The sequence below is a fragment of the Microplitis demolitor genome, chromosome 1, assembly GCF_026212275.2.
Source record: "Microplitis demolitor isolate Queensland-Clemson2020A chromosome 1, iyMicDemo2.1a, whole genome shotgun sequence".
Taxonomy (NCBI): Eukaryota; Metazoa; Arthropoda; class Insecta; order Hymenoptera; family Braconidae; genus Microplitis; species Microplitis demolitor.
In genome coordinates, this window is record NC_068545.1 from 6439565 (window position 1) to 6453404 (window position 13840).

General features: G+C 28.4%; 2 protein-coding genes across 4 annotated transcripts; one reads left to right on the forward strand and one right to left on the reverse strand.

The window, feature by feature from the left end:
- The first annotated feature begins 965 nt into the window (after positions 1-965).
- LOC103575513 (ATP-dependent Clp protease ATP-binding subunit clpX-like, mitochondrial) lies at positions 966-9711 on the forward strand. Of its 3 annotated transcripts, none has more exons than XM_008555335.3 (7): positions 966-1073; positions 1825-1975; positions 2066-2284; positions 3981-4129; positions 4197-4374; positions 5875-6779; positions 8180-9711. In XM_008555335.3, exons 2-7 carry the CDS (start codon positions 1906-1908, stop codon positions 8447-8449), a joined length of 1791 nt encoding a protein of 596 aa, XP_008553557.1. In that variant the 5' UTR covers positions 966-1073; positions 1825-1905; the 3' UTR covers positions 8450-9711. The 3 variants fall into 3 exon arrangements, with proteins under 3 accessions (XP_008553557.1, XP_008553553.1, XP_053593868.1); XM_008555331.3 differs by having other exon boundaries at positions 4197-4386; positions 8180-9710; XM_053737893.1 differs by having other exon boundaries at positions 1073-1158; positions 4197-4386.
- A 233-nt stretch (positions 9712-9944) lies between these two features.
- LOC103575514 (mitochondrial outer membrane protein SLC25A46) lies at positions 9945-13284 on the reverse strand. Its single transcript, XM_008555336.3, has 5 exons — positions 12907-13284; positions 11469-11751; positions 11335-11391; positions 10976-11252; positions 9945-10554 (listed from the first exon to the last, which is right to left on the reverse strand). Exons 1-5 carry the CDS (start codon positions 13067-13069, stop codon positions 10147-10149), a joined length of 1188 nt encoding a protein of 395 aa, XP_008553558.1. The 5' UTR covers positions 13070-13284; the 3' UTR covers positions 9945-10146.
- Positions 13285-13840: the final 556 nt, after the last annotated feature.

Here is a 13840-nt window from a genome sequence, read left to right on the forward strand (position 1 = left end):
ACATACTACAATTTCTAGTGCATATTGAATAGTTTTTTTAAGTTACAGCCATCTGAAGAGCAGTCGCTTATCGGTTCTCGAAAATACATTTTTCAAAATTGCTGCATCTACAACTTAAAGGTAAATCATCTGATTGATTTGATTTAAATTGTAGCTTCTTTTGTATGTTTATACGTACCATGAACCTCCAGCTTTTCGATCAAATCAAAAATGTAATTTTGGTAGGCCAAAAACCATTAAATTTTCGCGCAAAATTTGAAATTTTTTTTAAAAACTCCATCTTGTTAAATTTCAATTTTTTTCTTAGCCCGAGGGTCATGCTACAGGAAATACCTTCTAGTTTAATAAACTTTTTAGTTATTTTTTTGAATTCATGTCCTTAAAACATTAAAACATTCCATGCAGTAGTTTCCTCTAAAAAAATTTCCAAAAATCATTGTTTTTTCAGACGGTCATAAATTAATTAAATTAATAAACTATCTTTGGACTGATATAAAATTCAACCCATTTTACAGTCATCAAGAAAGATTAAAGATGATTTAACCTCAGTGAATTAGTCGAAAAAATAATAATCGTAGGCACACAGCGCGTTCGCACTTGAGGTGCACAATAAAAATTTGAATTTTATTGCTAATACTTGAGTGTAAATGTAGGAGACATCAGACAAATTTAAAATTATTAATAAATAGAGTAAATAATTAATAAAATTAAATTTAAAAAAAATGCGCATTTAAAAAATTAAAAAATTAATAAGTGTATTTCTTATAAATATTATTGTTAAAATTAATTACTCTATTTATTTATAGTTTTAAATTTGTCTGGTCTGCTACATTCACACCCAAAAATACTTTACGTGAATATTAAACAGACAGCGCTGAAGTAAATTTAATGCCTAATTGACAGTTGATAAATTAGGAAACAGTGCTATATATTTCAATATGTAAATGATTTAGTGTTTATTCTGTACTCTGTTCTTGAAAAGAAGTAAAATTAGTCTTAATTTATCAAAGATCGAGATCGGGGGAATCGGGAGACATTGGCTCAGCATCATTATTTGTTTATTCAACGTCAAGGTAAATTACGTAACTTAATCTAGTGAACAATATAAAAAAAAAAAACAAAAACAAAACGCAAATAAAAGTGTCAGTGTCAATTTTGGTAAACTTTTTTTTTAACCTATTTTTTGACCTAGATAAATAAAAATAAAATTAAACCGTATGTACATGTATACATTACATCCTTTAAAATGTACACATGAAATTGTCCTGTCATATACTATGTGTCACTTTATTTTGTTTAATTTTTGACTTTTTTTAATTTTTTTCCATATAATTAATAATTACAGAACTCAGGTGTTGATTATCAGATAATGAATAATGAAAAATTAATGAATTATCATCAATAACTTTTTTGATAGTTATTTACAATTAATACGTGTCAAATTATACATTTTGTTGGATTAAAAATATAAAAAATAAATTTAAAAAAGCAAGGTTAGTGGTTTCACCATTGCAGTGAATTACTCTAGTGACTGAGTATCAACTGTGCTACGTCATTCAATATTTTTTTTATCTGCACAATTAAATACACAAATAAATTTTTCATCATCGTGCAATATAATATACAATACAACTTATATATGCTAATAAAGTGGCCTAATTGAAAGTCAAACGCAGTTAATAATAGTAGATTTAATTAATAACCATATGTATAACTATACACTCGATAAAAATTATATTTATCTGCTCGTAATCATAACATTGAATTCAATACTTATATGTGTATTAATTATTAAGTAATGAAATAAAAAAATTTTTGTTACAGATTTAATTCTATCACATTGGTTGGTGATTTTGCTTGAATTTATTTTATTCACTGCCACATTAAAAACATAACAGCTTGACAATGAGCTGTATAAGGTGCTGTTTGTATAATACAAGATCTCTAGTATCAGCGAATCATGTTACGAATCACGGTAAATTTTTTTTAAAAATAATAATGCTAGTAAAAAATTAATTAATTAGTTTAATAGTTTGAGAATAAATAAATTGGCTTTGTTTTTTAGTGCAAAAAATAGTACGAGTTGTAGCAGCAAGATCATTGTCGACGACTTGTGTATTGTCTAAAGCGCCTAGTGAACCAACACCACCTAATAAAGATATTGGCACTACAGCAGGTAGTGGAAATGGAAATGGCAAAGGAGGTGGAGGCGGTGGAGGGAAAAAAAATACATTAACATGCCCAAAGTGTGGGGATCCTTGTACACATGTTGAAACGTTCGTATGTAAGTTTAAATAAATACTTATATTATTGTTGAATAGCTTATCAAGTTTAAGTTTAAAGACCTAATACCCGATCAGGAACTAGTACTCGATCACATAGTAAAATTTAGTAAATAGACGTAAAGTAGAGATACCGTTTTTGGCTAATCTAGGGCCAGTTTGGACTCTTGAAAAATTCAAATAAAATATTGTACTTGAGGAACAGAATCTTTTCCGTTCACGTTAAAGGTGACTTAGGGGGTAGTTGGGGGTGGTCTGCAATTTTTGGCTGACATACTAGCACCTGTGCAAATCGTTTCAGAAATCTAGATCCAGTAGGTTTTTTACTTTTCATTTTGTTTTGTTATTTTCGTTCCACAAAAAATGTCCCGATTGTCAGGTACATTTAAAATGTGCAATGACATAATTACTTTTCTTGATTAATGGTCATAAATGGTACTTCTACTCTACAATTACTTGAGTGATCGGGTACTAGTTCCCTGATCAGGTACTGGGGTCTCTTCCTCACTTCAAAGAAGTAAATGTAAACGTACAGTAAACGTAAGTTTTGAAATATATATTTTAGGGTGGTCGTTAAAAATTAAATTTTTTCAGGCGCCTCATAAAAAGCTTCTTTTTAGTGAAAAAATAAGTGGGGAATTTGGTTTTTTCTTTTTAAGTAAAAAAAACACGTACCTTAGGATGATCAAAGTTCTTTTTTGGATACAATCGTGGTTTTTTTAAAATATCTCATGAAATATGCAGATTAAAGGAAAACATTATAGGAACAATTTTGTAGGAAATTCAATTCTAGACAAAAAAGGTCATGTTGATTTTTTTTATAAAATGTGTATTTATGGAGATATTTTGAAAAAACTTTTTTTAGATCTGATGAATTGAGCGTTTTAAGGATTACAAATGTTGAAAATAATATTTTTCTAAGTATATACAGTAGTATATGTAGAAAGTATGATGAGCAGTAATGATTGATATGTTACGAGTTACGAAGTTGTCTATATATAAAAAAAAATGTTATTTTCAACATTCTTAATCCTTTAAATGCTCAATTCATAAGATCTAAAAAAAAAATATTTTTAAAATATCTTCATAAATACACATTTTATAAAAAAAATGAGTATGACCTTTTTTGTCGAGAATTTAATTTTCTACAAAATTGTTCCTTTGATTTTTTCCATTAACCTGCATATTTCATGAGATATTTTTAAAAAACCGTGATTGTATCGAGAAATGAACTTTGATCGTCCTGAGACACGTGCTCTTTTTACTCAAAAAGAAAAAACCAAATTCTCCACTTATTTTTCCACTAAAAAAAAGCGTTTGATGGAGCAATTTATTTGTAAACATTATTGATAAATTTAAACTTACAATTAACTTTATATTTTATAATATAAATCACAAGAATTTGAAAATTTTAATTTAAATGGCAACAAGTTGTCTAAAAAAAACAAAAAAAATAATAAGATACATATGTTATATGTTTATATGTTTTGTTATCATATACAATTGATTTTATTTTTTTTGTTTTTAAGAGATAAAACTTTGTTTGCATTTATAAATTTGTTTTAAAGTACGTGACTAATTTGAATAAATATATCAGCGCTAAAATATATATATATATATATATATATATATATATATATATATATATATATATATATATATATATAATCAATAATATTATTTTTTATTTCATAAAAGCGTCAACGAGATTCGTAAAATGCGAAAAGTGTTCCCATTTCTTTGTGGTATTGTCAGAAATTGACTCAAAAAGAAGTCTTAAAGAAACATCAAGAGGTGATGACCCTAAACAAGGATTTTACAGGAAACCTCCACCACCTCCAAAAAAAGTAATAATTATTTTTGATATTAATAATTATCAAATTTATTAATTAACTTAATTTTATAATTTTTCAGATATTTGAATACTTGAACAAGCATGTGATAGGTCAAGAATACGCTAAAAAAGTTTTGAGCGTAGCAGTGTACAATCACTATAAACGTATTCACAATAATCTTCCACCTCAGAATTCGGTGCAAGCCGGCTCTAATCAAGTTGGACCCCAAGAACTCAACTATCCATTTACTCACAGAGGTCTTAAACCGCGTAAATAAAATTTTATTGTCCTTATAAATATTAAGAGCATTCTTACACAGTGCCACCTACTTTTTTTCAAATTTTCAATGACTTCTAACTGTCAGTCGTATTTAAATATAATTAATTAATTAAACAAATTGAAGCATTAATTAAAAAGACAACAATTTTGCTAAGATATACATTTTTTTATTCTCAAATATATTTTGTTATCTTTATAAGCCCAAGTAAAACACTTGGCTTTGTGACATTTATAATACAGCAGTTTTGAGACTGTTTTTTGACCCATCGATAAGGTACCAAAATATTGACAAAGTAATAAAAAATTTATGTCACTGAAAAAATATCTGTTTAACAGACTTGACACAAGTGATGACAAAAAGTAAATTACATCAATTATCAAATTTATCATTTAAACGATTTTTTAATTTAAATTATTTTTTTGGAGCGAAAAAAGAACACAAATTTCCTATGACTCCAAGGACCAACATCTGTATATCTTATTTATTTAAGAAAACCTGGATGTGGGACGAAAAAAATGTGTCTTGTCTTTTTAAAAGACATCTTAAAGTTGTTTCTGTGCTTCTTGGGAACGTACTAACTCTGGTGATGTATATTCGAATTTCATCCACACCGATAGTAAACTAATTTGTTTTCTTTCAAGTAGCAGAGAGATAACTTTAAGATGTCACAGGTATCTTTTAAAAGGATAAGACAAATTTATTTTGGTCTCAAAGCTAAGTTTTTTTATTAAAATAAATATACAGTGTTGTTCTTAGGAGTCATAGGAAATTTGTGTAACTGTGAGGATCGAAAAAATAGGTGATTTTCGGAAATTTTTTTGACTGGGATAATAAAGAATTTGAAAAAAAATGGCGACAAATTAAAAATTTTTTCGTTTTTTTTTCTCATTTTTTTTGGATTCAAACAGCCTTAAAAAATTTTAAAAATCAAAATTTTAAAAATCTTCTACGTGCGACTTTAGCTACTGAATAGACGAATACGGGGGGTTGGGGGAGTTGCGAATTAGTTCATATTTATGCAAATTACAGATGAAACCAGTTCAAAAAAAGTAGTTTCGAGAAAAACGTGCGTTTAAAGTTTTTAGTTAATGCAAAGATCAGTTGACGCGTTATCACAAAAATGACTACAACTCGAAAAATATTCGGAATTTTCATATAATATTCTAGATACATATTTTTTATTATATAAACTTTGATTTGCTGTTTAACGAAATTTTTTAGATAAATTTAAGCCGAAATTTTTTTTTTTCAATTAATGCTTTAATTTTTTAAATTAATTAACAAAATTTTAATATGATTACGGCAGTTCAAGTTCATTGAATATTTTTAAGAGGCGGGAGGGCACCGTCTAAGAATGACCTTGATCTAAAATAATAATAATTTTAATATCATTGCACTACTGAATGTTTATAAACAGAAGTTAAAAAAAATAAATATTTCAAATATAAAAAGTACAATGCAATTATTAATATTACAGATTTACTTCACGTGTCGAGCTTGGGAAATCCATTGAGTGTTGGTCTTCAACACCCGCCTGGTAGTACTGATCAACAAAAAGTCAGTGGTAACCAATCGGTCCCTGGTTCAGATATTTTAGACAGCACTCAACATCAATTGAAATTAGAGAAGAGTAATATTCTTCTATTAGGCCCTACTGGGTCAGGAAAAACTCTGTTAGCTCAAACAATAGCTCAGTGTTTGGATGTACCCTTTGCTATTTGCGATTGTACGACTCTCACTCAAGCTGGATATGTCGGTGAAGACATCGAGAGTGTAATAGCTAAATTACTTCAAGATGCAAACTATATTGTCGAAAGAGCTCAAATGGGTATTGTATTTTTGGACGAGGTTGATAAAATTGGCGCAGTACCCGGAATCCATCAGTTACGTGACGTAGGTGGTGAAGGTGTACAACAGGGTATGCTAAAAATGTTGGAAGGTACTATCGTCAATGTACCGGAAAGAAATAGTTCACGTAAATTACGTGGTGATACATTACAAGTTGACACAACAAATATTCTGTTTGTTGCGTCCGGAGCTTACAATGGCCTTGACAGGCTCGTGTCGCGACGTAAAAATGAAAAATATCTTGGTTTTGGTGCTGCACCAGCAACTGAAAATCCTGGTAGACGAGCAGCATCATTAGCTGATGTTGCCAATATGTCACCATCAACTGAAGATGATAATAAAGAAAAAGATATTTTGCTAAGACAAGTTGAAGCACGAGATCTTATTGATTTTGGAATGATTCCTGAGTTTGTTGGAAGGTTTCCTATTTTGGTGCCTTTCCATACGCTTGACAGAAAAATGCTCGTAAGAATTTTAACTGAACCCAGCAATGCCATGGTCCCACAGTATCAAATGCTGTTTTCAATGGACAAGGTTTTTCATTTTTTATTTTAGGGGCCGTTCGTAAAATATATTCGCGTTTATAGGGGAGGAAGGGGCGTCGCTTATTGTGATAAGGGGGGTCGTGAGATCTAAGGAAACGTGACGTTCGCAGCTCGTTAAACAATCTTGCAAATTTTTCTCGAGGTTTTTAAAAAAAATTTTTTTTTGTTACGATAGAAAGTCATTCGTTTCATATTTGTAAATATATAAATACACAATTATATATTTATATTTTTTAAATATTATATTATACATATTAGGGTGGCCCAAAAAAAACCGACTATTTTTTTTGCGAGTCTCTTATGAAAATTTGTTGGTTTACGGTGTTTTAAGAAGCTTCAAAAATCAGCTCGATAAAAAATTTTCAAGAAGTCGCTCACGAATTTTGAAAATATTAAAAATGATCGAAATTTGAATTTTTATTTCAAATTTTTTTCTTTTTTGTGACAGCAATAGTTTATACTTGTGAAATCATGACTGCGCTGAAAATTTAAGCCCAAAATTTAAATATTTAAACCTCGCTCAAGAATTTCGAATGTTTCCGAGTGTTGCCTTTTGAACGTTTTCGAGCGACCCTTGAATATTAATACAGTGGACTCTCGATAACTCGAACCTTGTTAAGTCGAAATTCTTAGTAACTCGAAAAAAATTTGTATTCCCTTCCGCTGAACTCTTAAATACGCGATATCTCGAATTATTTAGACTTTGTAACTCGAACTTAATATCGTTTCCCTTCCAGTATCAATAAGGCATATTTATACTCTATAACTCGAATTTTAAAAGTGAAACTCTATAAGTTGAAGTTAGTAAAATAAAAAAACATTTTTCTCCAAACTGTCCAAGCTTATAGCAATCAAATTTAAATGCCTATAGGAATGTTTCGATGCTTCTTATATTCTTGTTTGTAATGTATATTTTCTCTCTAAGTTATTTTCTTGCAAAGTTGCTGACTATTAATCAGTTCGTATCTAGATATCATGAGTGCTAAACAAAAATTAACAACTTGCTTTATTACTTTATGCTTTATATAACAGAAATCAATTGTTTTCTTAATTTTTGGTCTAATCTACTTGCAAATTTCGAACATCTTGTTAAGTCGAAAACTCGTTAACTCACGTTTTTATCACTTCCCTTGAAGTTCAAATTATCAAGAGTCCACTGTATATAAAAAATATATAAAAACATTTCTATGCATATATTTTCTCATAATGGGAGGGGGGTCTATCATTTGTGACGTAATATTGATAGGGGGTTCGCAGAAAATGTGACAGCGTGAGGAAGGGAGGGGGGTCTAAGAAGATAAAATTTTGCGTGACGTATTTTATGAACGGCCTGTTGTTGATAAAAAAAAATGAATATGAAATTAATGTTTATATTTTACTTTTCTCAAGGTTGATTTAACATTTACAAATGAAGCTCTTGATGCAATAGCGGCACTTGCAATGGATAGAAAAACAGGAGCAAGAGGACTTCGTGCTATCATGGAGTCACTTTTACTAGAGCCAATGTTTGATGTACCCGGTAGTGATGTTTTGAGTGTACACGTTACTGAAGCATCTGTTGGTGGTAAAGATAAGCCTCAATATGTAAGAAGAGGTGACTCAACAACTGAAGAAGACCCTCAACAACAAGAACAACAAGCACAGCATGTGAATAATTGAAATTTACAGTAAGAGGTGTAATGCCTCTTGTTAAATATTTTTTTTTTTTTTTTAATTAAATAAAGATATTTAAGAAATTGTGCGCGTAATTATCGAAATAAAATTTTAATTTCTAAATAAAAAATTATATTATAAGAATTTTTGACGCAAATTCAAGCTTTGCGTATTCCCGGTGTATTTATATATATCATTTATATATTTAATTTTAATGGAGACCAATTATATATTTTTTTTTTTTTTATTATTATTATTAATTGGTATTATTAATAAAAATTAATAAAAAATTATTTGTACACGCGTCTAGATAAATGATAATTATTTGTAATATATTGTAAATAGCAATAGAATCATAATAGAATTTTAAAGAAAGTATATAAAAAAAATATTTCCATAATGTCATCTAAATTCAATTATTTCTTTTAATTTTAAGGCTATTCTCGGATACTCATAAAAAAAAATTCTGAAAAGATTCCACGTGTCAAAATTTTTTGGAATTTTTTTTACACTGCAGTGCCCCCACTTTTTAAAAAATTTTCAATGACTTTCAACTGTCGTAAACGTATCAAAATTTTATCAATTAATAAAAATAAAAATTTAAAATTAATTGAAAAAAAGAAAACGCAATTTCAATTTCGCTGATATAAATTTCTAAAAAAATTACTTGGTATTGTTATCAATAGTCAATTATAATTTGAATTTTAAAATTTCATTGACTAAAATTTACTCAACAAATTTCGTTTAACTCCTAATTGATAACTGTATTTTTTTTATTTTCTATACCTCGGCGAAATTTTCCTTTTTTAATTAATCCTTCAATTTTTTAAAATTAAGATAAAATTTTTATCACGGTATGATGTTGAGTCATATTACATATTTTTAAAAAGTAGGGGAGTTTTAAAAACTGTCTGAGAATGCTTTTAATTTAATTTAAATATAAAGTGACTTGAATTCAAAAATTATATAAATTTAAAATATAAAAAAAAATATAAAATGTATAAATAAGATAAAAGAATTATCCAACATTTTTTTTCTTTGTCGAAAAAAATTAAAAAAAATTGATGTCAAAAAATTAGAAATAGTAGACGTGTTACTTATTATATATATATATAGAATATATATGATTATATTTGAAGTTTCACTGTGATATTAAATACAAGGAAGTTATCTTTTATTTCAATCATCAGAACCGACTAAAAAAATTATTTAATAAATGAAATTTCTAATAGGTATATAAAGAAATATAAAACTACATAACTTTAAGATATTTTAGCTATAAAAAATTATCTCCTCGTCTACTTGTTTTTATTATAGACAATTTTTATGTATGATCGTATATTTATAACAAATAAATATTCAAAAAATTACAATATAACGAAAAAAAAAAGTGGATTCAAAATTTGTTCCATTGTTTGTCTGATAATTAATAAATAAAAATTTAATTACACTGACTAGAGGTATTTACGTGTTTCTTAATTAAAAGTTTATACAATAAATATCACTTCTATTATCGATTTATTATCATCATAAAAATCTTAAAGTAATAATTATTGTTCCTCTTTTTACAATTATTTCAATTTTTTACTTAAAATAAAAAATAAATTTCAAAAAAATCTCATCTTTAATCGCCATGACAAAAAATCAAATATAATTAATTAATCAATAAATCTATACACAATATTTTCTATAAAATAAATTAATTAACCTTCATTGTAATAAATATTTTGTTGTGTTTTAACTACTTTAGGTTTTGTTTTCAATATCGTACCAATTTCCGTGAGAATATATTTAGTCGCTTTTAATACTAAAAAATGTATACCAAATTGTAATACAAGAGCACCAAAACCTTTGTACAGACCTAATGTACCTTCAGTACTAACAATCGTACGATAACAATCAATAGCTCCACTGTATCCCGTCAAAAGTGGCATAACACTTCGTCCATTATCAAGATTATCAATGATAGTTCGAGTGCCTTGGAGATGAAGCCGATGAACAACAGTCTCAAGTGGGTAAAATAACACATCTGCTGCGCACATTGATATTAATGTTGAATGTAATTCAATGTCTTGCATCACTCCTTCAGATAAATCTCGACTATAAGCTCCCTAAAAAAATTTTTATTTTAATTTATGAGACTTTGTTTTATTAAAATTTGTCTTGGAGATATTTTGCAAAAAATCGCATTTTATTACGTTACAAACTTCGACACTAAAATCAGGTCAAACTTAAATGTGTTAGATTCTAATTTTAAGAAGTGTAAAAAATATTTAAAGTTTTCAATAATTTTTATCGTGTTTCTATCATGGAAACTTGTAACAAATTAAAGAAACTTAAAAATCTTCAAAAGATCTAAAGAACGGTTGACCCTGTGGACCAACCCCAAATTTTCCCGCTATTTTTGAACTCAGCAATTGATAATACTGGTTCATAACTGGGACTTTACAATTCATAATTCATCAAGGACACGAACTGTCAAAATTTTTATAAATAATAATCAACAAATTGTAAAATAAAGAATAAACTTACAGTCCTTTCTTGTGAATGTCTATCTCTCAGACACATTATCCGACTAGCAACACTTCTTACAATCAATGAAAATAAGTATTTAGCAACTCCATAAGCAACATGTGGAGCAAGAAGTGCATAAATTGGAATAATTCTGCCTTTGGTTCCTACTTCTAATAGTCTGATAGCTCCATCACGAAACACATCAAGTATTCCAGGTTTTTCAGAAGCTATTTCTGACTGCACAGTCTCAACTAAAGATGCTGAGTAAAATGGAGCAACTATTCCAATCGAAACACTAAAATTTTTAATTATTGTATAACATGGATAGTATATAAACTTATAGGCAATAGTAAATAAATAAAATATGGTATAATAACCATTTGAGAAGTAAATGTTGTCCAAAAGCTTTTATAGAACTTTCACTGTTAATTTCTCTGTAAATTAAATAGTAAATAAATTAAAAATTAATGCTTATTATATTTGTTATAAGTTTTTTATAGTCAGTAATTACTTCGGCCAAGGGGTAATTTTAGAAATAACATCTTCAACAGCTAATGTTAAACCTCGTACTAATAACACTGAACCAATACCTTTCCAGAGTGTGCTCAGACCTTGAGTTTGATGTAATCTTATTATCACCGGTATCAATGTTATGGGCACTAAATGATAGGTTGATGCTCGCGGATTAACTTGACATTGTCTTCTTAAAACAATGAACGGATGAATCAAAAGATTCTCTGTTATTAAGCTTACTATCCCACAGCCAATTCCTACAGACTTTTTAACTGCAAAGTCTAAAAAAAAGTAATTAAATAATACCTAACAATTCATGGATTGAAGAGATGCAGGGTAAGGTGCAGGCTAAGGTGTGGAAATGTAGGTAGAGCAGGAAAAAAAGGTTATAGTGATTGGACTTGCAGATTATGTGGGAATGAAGAAGAGAACCTGGAGCATAATTTTAAGTCCCGAGAAGTTTTATGGAAAACAAGAAAGGAAGTGAAAGAGTACATTAAAGGGTAAAGAGGTGATTTAGTAGAAGTTGAACTCGAATACAAGTTACCGGACACTGAGAGGAAATCCGATCAAGAAGATATGCGAGTATCTCTGATTAAAAACTCCGGTTGAATTTGATTGGAAAATTCTAATCGGAAAGTTTGGAATCAATCCGATTCAAAGCTACCCTGATTAAAAACTTTGTTTGAACCTGACTGGAAAATTCTAATCAGATTTTATCGGAAATTACTGATTGATTTTCAATAAATTTTAATCGGAAAGTTTCGAATGAATCCGATTGAAAGATAATCAGAAATCGGAGTTATTCAGAAAAAAAATTATTATTTTCCAATTGAATCTGATTAAAAAATTTTAATCGGATTCATTCGAAAAATAATTGAAAACAAATTATTATTTTCCGATTAAGTCCAATTGAAATTCAATTTGATATTTGGAATGCTCCCGGATAATTCTGATTGAATGTTTGGTTCCGATTGAATCTGATAGAAATCCGATTGAGTTTAAATCAGATTCAATCGGTTTAAATCAGAGTTTTTAATCAGAAATATCAAAACGTTCGTGCAGCTAGTCAAAAAGAGAGAGTAAATGACAGTGTGAGGATTGCGGTCAACTAAGATAAAAACTAAGTAGGAGGTGATAAACAATTGTGACAAAGGTGTAGGTGAAGTGAGTGCAATAAATAAAAGTCGTTGTAAAAATATAGTAATAAAAAGGTTGATAATAAGTTAGGAATCGAAGAAAAAAATTTAAAGAAAAAATGTAAATAGTTATTAATGTAACTGTACATTTTAATAGAAATAAATAATAAATAGTGCCTGACAATTAATAATTGTTAGTTATACAATTAATAAAATGTATAGATAGGTTGCGGCTTAATAATAATAAATGAAATATAGATATAAGAATAAAAAAAAAGAACCTTGTTATGACCTTACCATTGTCAGCTGATAAATCTTCTGATAGAAGTGGTAATGATTGTTCTAGTGGTAATGGTCTCAACATACCACGATTATAATATTTATCCGGATCATCTTCAAATTGTCTGTGATCTAGTGATCTACCCCTGTAAACTTGATCATAACCTGCCATACCTGCCATTTTATTGATGATGTCAAAATTGACTTGGATTTAAATAATTTATTTGAATGATACATTGACTGTCAAGTCAAATTTTTTATTTATTTACTACTGTCACACTATTGTAATTTATTTTACGTTTTGCCAAATATTTTTACGCCATTGAAAATGCTGTTACTGTATCAATAACATTTTCAATGCCACTCAATGTTCATGCCTATATCTATATACACACAGTCGACAATATTTATATTGTTTTGAAAATGAATTAGAGATGGCGCAATTTACAATCAGCGCCATGTATTGATACCCTACCTGGATACAAACGTTTTGTATACTTATATATTCTTAGGTCTAAGTCCTCGAGTAATCCTGAGTAATCCCATATCCGACCAACTTTTCGTCAAATTCAATTTCTAAGCCAATTCAAATTCACTTAAATCCAATTTAAATTAAAATGTCGGCATCGGGACGAATCTTAGGTTCGAAAGACCTCAAACTTTTATTTTATATTTTGTAGTTTCTAATAATTTGTTTGTCAAAAATATTTACATTGTAAAAAAAAAAAAAGTTAGAGTTTTTTCAATCAATTATAATAAATTTTGAATTTAACTATCCTTTTCGAAATTAGTTTTTCCCTTTTTTGTATTTTCCGTTGTTGTTCTCAAGATACTTAATATACATGAGCTTTCAACTCTCAACTTTCTTCACAGACTACGAAAACTATCGAACCATTAAATCCTCTCAAATTGGTTGCAAACAGAGAGTCGGAAATTTGTCATCTATATAATT

Coding starts and splice junctions, on each gene's coding strand:
- LOC103575513 (XM_008555331.3), top strand. CDS start 1,906: ATGAGCTGTATAAGGTGCTGTTTGTATAATACAAGATCTCTAGTATCA. Junction 1,976..2,065: donor GAATCATGTTACGAATCACG/GTAAATTTTTTT, acceptor TTTGTTTTTTAG/TGCAAAAAATAGTACGAGTT. Junction 2,285..3,980: donor ACATGTTGAAACGTTCGTAT/GTAAGTTTAAAT, acceptor ATTTCATAAAAG/CGTCAACGAGATTCGTAAAA.
- LOC103575514 (XM_008555336.3), bottom strand. CDS start 13,069: ATGGCAGGTATGGCAGGTTATGATCAAGTTTACAGGGGTAGATCACTA. Junction 11,752..12,906: donor AGATTTATCAGCTGACAATG/GTAAGGTCATAA, acceptor ACTTTTTTTTAG/ACTTTGCAGTTAAAAAGTCT. Junction 11,253..11,334: donor CAACATTTACTTCTCAAATG/GTTATTATACCA, acceptor TAAAAATTTTAG/TGTTTCGATTGGAATAGTTG.